Genomic DNA, 6,000 nt, shown 5'->3' with positions numbered 1-6,000 from the left:
CTTTAAAAAGCCCCTTTAAAGCTTGTTTGCCTAGCTGCTGCATGATAGCGGTTACCCCCCTCCAGAGACAGTCTGGCTTCTGAAACAAATTAATATAACCCTTTCCAGCATATTAGGATAAAAATCTATGTACTGCTCAAAGAACAACTCAATGCAGCCTTTAATGGTAACACATGCATCCTAAGTAGTTATGAGAGGGGGGGGGGGGGGAGAACAAAAAACAAAAAAATAAAAAAACAAAAAAAAGACGCTTCTGCAAAAAAAAAAAAAAAAAAAGTCAATTACATTTTTCTTTTAAAAAAAGGAGAGAAAAAAGTTAAATAAAAAATGTCAATGTGTTAAAAAAAAAAAAAAAATATTAATTGCACCCACTCCGGAGCCAAGCCTCTGGCCTCCCCTGTGAGTGTGATGGTCTGCACTGATTTATTCAGTCAATGTTTTTAAGTAGACTACAGAAGGACACACCTTCTATTTTATATATATATATATATATATATCCAGCAAACAGGAATCTATACATAATATTACATAGTGTATAATTTATGGAAAAGAGATTATTTAAAAGTTCACCCTAAAACATAAGGTGGAATTATACAAGATTTGAGTGTCAAAAAAAGTCCTTGAACACAACTGGATGATCCGCAGCTGCAGTGAGTAATTAAACTGAGAAAAAAAAAAAAAAAAAAGGAAAGTGTAAGTGTAAGGAAGGGTGGGGGGATACTGAGATTGTCCCATAATGCCCCTGGCTTGCCGGAGTGTGCAGCTGGTTATCGATCCTAGGAGGTAATGGATCACAGATTACGAGAGATCAGAAGCCGTTCGCTTGCAACTGAACACAGGACGCATAGGCGCTGTGTTTTCCCAAAGAATCTCATCGGATTTTCCCCACACAGAATCTTACTCTACACCCACATCTATGAGATTCAATTATAAGTCGGGGAAACGGCTTGGATCCTCTTTGTAGTCATCCGGTATCGTAAAGATGGACTCTTCAAATTCTCCATAGCGAAACTCTTGAAACGTTACCGTGGCTGTAATGGTTGGGAATACAGGGATATCTGCCAAAAAAAAGACCATATTATTTGGGAAAGTATGAAACATATGCCAGAAAATTGTGGACACCGAACCATTACACATCCGCTTTATGGCTCACAGTATAGTAGACCATCCCTCTAAATTGAGTTCAGTGTATACAGTCAATGTAACCATTAATGCTACAAATACACGTCAAGCAAATACGAGTTTCCAACATTGTTGGACGGGTTTACTGACCCTACCCATATGGAAGAAAAATATATTTCCAATATATTTAGGGAAAAATTTTTAGAAATATACTGAATATAGCCAAAATTGTAGCATTTCAAATATATTTCCAATATATTTGGGGGAAAAAAAATTATTTTAAAAATATATTTTTCTTCCATGTGGGTAGGTTCACACCTATACTTTTTTTTTTTTCGTGCATTTTGCAATAACGCACGACAGTCCATTTACCATGGTTTATTATAGTACAAATTCATATCTATGCCTTTTTAGAAAGAGTCAGACTTTTTTTCCCACAGCAGATTGTGTTCTGCGTGTAATAGATTTCAATGGACCCACAGAGAAAACGCAAGTGTTGCATTTTCTTTCCCCTCTAACACACTGTGTATAGCTGGTTGTTAAGGAGGGGGAACAGGACGCCAGCTGCCACGTCCCTAACAACTGATGATTCATCAGCTGTCAGCTAAATGTAAATACAAGCAATGCTTGCAATAAATAAATAAAATCGGCATACCAGACCCTTATCCAAGAATGCAGCCCGGCACATCAGGGAAGGGAGGGGACGAGCGCCCCACTCCTCCACCTCCTGAACCATACCAGGCCACATGCCCTCTACAAAAAAAATAAAAAAAAAAACAATGTCACCCAGTGTGGATCCATCGTCAATCACGACGCCCACTGCACCCGGAAAAAAAAACTGCTCCCGATACCGGACCCCGTTACATTGGCAGCCCAGAATGCACCAGTGGCAGTGCCACCAGGTGACATCACCGGGAGGCCCCACCTCTTATCTATTTAAGAACCGTCACATTGCGGAGCAGGAAAAAAAAAATGGGATTTTGATTTACTGTAAAATCCATTTCTCTGATGTTCATTGTTGGACACAGCTCCTGATTCTTCTTAACCACTGGGTTATACTGCCCCCTACAGGACACAGGAGGAGTAGGACACTAGGCAGTAAAAAGCATGACTACGCCTATGGGCAGTCCCAGGGGGGTATACACCCACTCTCCGCTATAGGCACTTGTTAAAGGGGGCTTCCAGATTCCGATAAGCCCCCACCCGAACCCCCACAACAAGCCAGGGTTGTGGGGAGGAGGCCCCCCTGTCCCCAAGTTGATGGTATGTGGCCTGGTATGACTCAGGAGGGGTGGGGTTCTTGTTCGTCCCCTCCCTTTCCTGACCTCCCAGGCTGCATGCTTGGATAAGTGTCTAGTATGGATTTTGTGGGGGAGACCCCACACCATTTTATTTATTTTTTTATTGCCGGCAATACTTGTTTTTTTATTTAGCACTGACAGCTGAGGACTCAGTTGTTAAGGATGCGGCACCATTGTCCAGAACCAGGGAGGGCAGAGGGCACAGGTGTCCTGTCCAGCCCCACTGCTGACAGCTTGTCATACTTTTATTAGGATAACAGATGCTGTGGCTGAACACAGCACCTACCATTACGAACATTTAGGGCAGTATGCACCGAGGGACAAATGCCCAAAACGAGGACAGAGGAAGGAATATCAATTTGGCCACTTCCTTCATCCTATTCTAGTCTCTTTCAACAGCTAACATGTAGGACTCCTGTGATGACCTGCTCCTTTTCACAGCAGGTGATGTAGGTTTGTGAACTGAGGAATAAGCACTGACTGTGCAGTCCTAGCATGGCCACAAAAAAAATGGATTTTTGTAAAATCTTACCGTAAAATCCTTTTCTCTTAGCTCATTGACAGACGTAGTCCTCGGTGATACAGCACCTTCGGGTTATGTTGCCTCCACAGGAGTAGGACTAGACAGGAAATAAAATGCTCTGGCCACACCCTAGGGGCAGTCCCAGAGGGTATATCCTCTCTCTCTCTGCCTCAGCAAATCAGTTATGTCATAAAAGCAGTCTTTAGAGAATTTAACCCAACCCAACTCAAAAAAACAGAGGGGCGGGTACTACGTCTGTCAATGAGCTAAGAGAAAAGGATTTTACGGTAAGATTTTACAAAAATCCATTTTTCTCTATCGCTCATTGACAGACGTAGTCCTCGGTGATACAGCACCTTCGGGAAGTCCCAGAGCAGTATCACAAATGAGGGGTGGGAAAATGGAAATCAAATCCAAATCTAGAAGGCCCAACCGGTGCCAACTAGAAGTTTACAATGCTCATCCTTAATGATGAGACTCAACAAAAAAATTTTCAAACAGAAAAAAACCCTCGAGGTAGACCACCGGTCTCCTCAAATTGCGGCCTGCAAAACCTTGCGGCCAAAATGAGGCATCCGCCGATGCCATCACATCAATTTTATAAAATTTTGTAAAGGTATGTACCGACGACCAGGTGGCCGCTTTACATACCTGGACCACTGACGCCTGATGGCGAAAGGCCCAGGAAGTACTGAGCGCTCGAGTGAAGTGCGCCCTAACAGGGAACGGAGGATTCCGACCCTTAATAGAATAAGCCTGTACCACCGTCTGACTGATCCATGTAGATATGGTCGCGGCAGACACAGGCAACCCCCTTCAAGGGCTATCCGTGATCACAAAAAGTGAGTCCGTCTTACGAAAACCACTTTAGGAAGGAAGGATGGATTCGGAAGAAGAACCACCTTATCCCTATGAACCACCAGATCTGGGGAACGACAGGATAATGCGGCCAGTTCTGACACCCTGCGTAGAGAAGTAATGGCCACCAAGAAGGCCACCTTCTGGGAATGTAAGCAAGGGAATCTCCCTAATATCTTCAAAGAGAAGTTTCTGAAGAACCGACCACACTAAATTAAGATACCAGGCGGTAAGGGTGCGCGCACTGGCGGAGCCAGATGTCGCACCCCCTGGATGAAATTCCGCACCAAGGAATGATTAGCCAAAGGTTTCTTGAAAGAAGATTGCTAACGCTGAAAACCTGACCCTTGATCGTGCTCAAGGATAGTTTCTGCTCAACCCCTTGTTGCAGACAGACCAAAATTCGGGTCACCGAATAGGTATGTGGGGAAAATCCAATAGATTCACACCATGCAATATAAGACTTCCATGTGCTGGAAGTCGCTTTCCTTGCTTTAACTGGAGGTAGGAATAACTGAAGCTGACACTCCCTTGTCCTTCAGTACCTGGGTCTCAATGGCCAGGCCATTAAGCCAGCGACTGTAAAGCAAGATGGAAGATCGGTCCCTGAGACCGCAAATCCTCCCTGAGAGGAAGTCTCCAAGGAGCGTCCGCGACTAGCCTCGCCAAGTCGGCGTACCAGGCTTGACGAGGTCAATCCAGAATTTCCAGAATAACTGGAATTCCCTCCACCTCTATCCTGCGAAGAAGTTCCCGCAGCAACTTGAGAGGATGGAAGGCATGCCGTAGCTGATACTGCCCCCACGGGGCGATCAGCGTTTCTGCTGCGTCCGCTAGAGGATCGTGGCGCAAGCTACAAACCTCCGCACCTTCCTGTTAGGCCAAGGTGCCAACAGATCCACATCCGGGATGTCCCAATGAAGGGACAGCTAGGGAAAAAACCTCTGGATGAAGAGGCCATATGCGATTGGATCAGAATCGGGCTGCTCTAGAGCTGCTCGATCCAGTAAATCAGACAAAATCTGATCGCTCTCAATTCCGATACCCTTATTGGTAATCTGGATACTATCGGAAGAAATGACTTCCCCTGGTTGAGCATCGGAGACTTCCTGGTCCGCTCGCTCAACCGGATCCGATTGTCCAGGGAATCGGAATTCTGATTCCATTAAAAAAGAATCTCCTTCAGGAGAATTCGGGTATGAGACTGGGTATACGGTACTGCCTCTAAGAAGGCCACCATCAGTCCCAGCCAATTGACGGACAGCAACATCCGAATCGTTGACTGAACCTTCTGGAGTTTCCCAGCAAGGAGAAACTCTCTTGCCCAGGATGTATCCAACCTTAGGCCCAGATAGTTCAGTCTCCTGGTGGGAACCAGGGATGATCTTTGGGAAAGCGAAAAAACGCTGATGTCCTGCGATGATGGGGATAAATGGATTTTTGTAAGAACTTACCGTAAAATCCTTTTCTCTTAAGCTCATTGACAGACGTAGTCTTCTTGATTCTCAAGAGCTGGGTTATGTTGTCTCCGCAGGAGTAGGACTAGGCAGAATGACAAAACATTCTGGCTCCACCCTAGGGGGCAGTCCCTGAGGGTATATCCTCCCTCTCTCTGCTACAGGGAATCAGTTCTGTTTAAAGCAGTACAGAGAAATTAACCCAACCCAACTCAATGATAGAGGGGCGGGTACTACGTCTGTCAATGAGCTTAAGAGAAAAGGATTTTACGGTAAGTTCTTACAAAAATCCATTTTTCTCTATCGCTCATTGACAGACGTAGTCTTCTTGATTCTCAAGAGCTGGGACATCCAGAAGCAGTGCCACAAATGAGGGGTGGGATTGACAAAATCAAATCCAATCTAGAAGGCCCAACCGGTGCCAAACTAGAAGTTTTAAAGGCTCATTATAAACAAAGAATGAGGCTAAAGAAAAAATTTTCCAACGGAAAAAAACCCTCGAGGTAGACCACTGGTCTCCTCAAATTGCGGCCTGCAAAACCTTGCGGCCAAATGAGGCATCAGACGATGCCATTAAATCAACTTTATAATGTTTAGAGAAGGTATGCACCGACGACCAGGTAGCCGCCTTGCACACCTGGACCACTGACGCCTGATGGCGAAAGGCCCATGACGCACTAAGTGCCCGAGTGGAGTACGCCTTAACAGGGAACGGGGGCTCCCGACCCTTAATAGAATA

General features: G+C 45.0%; 1 protein-coding gene across 1 annotated transcript in view; it reads right to left on the bottom strand.

Annotated features, from left to right (window-relative positions):
* Nucleotides 1-306: 306 nt before the first annotated feature.
* The window catches only part of ANKRD13C (ankyrin repeat domain 13C), a 117,037-nt gene continuing 111,343 nt past the window's right edge, over nt 307-6,000 (bottom strand). Inside the window, exon 13 of the mRNA XM_082266106.1 lies at nt 307-1,058. Within this exon, the coding sequence (XP_082122232.1) occupies nt 928-1,058 (131 nt within the window). The 3' untranslated portion in view covers nt 307-927. The remainder of the gene's footprint in view (nt 1,059-6,000) is intronic.

The sequence above is a fragment of the Pelophylax lessonae genome, assembly GCF_965119305.1.
Source record: "Pelophylax lessonae genome assembly, chromosome: 8".
In the NCBI taxonomy this organism is placed as follows: Eukaryota; Metazoa; Chordata; class Amphibia; order Anura; family Ranidae; genus Pelophylax; species Pelophylax lessonae.
The sequence above is the reverse complement of the archived record's forward strand: the minus strand, read 5'-3'. Positions and strand labels throughout refer to the sequence as shown.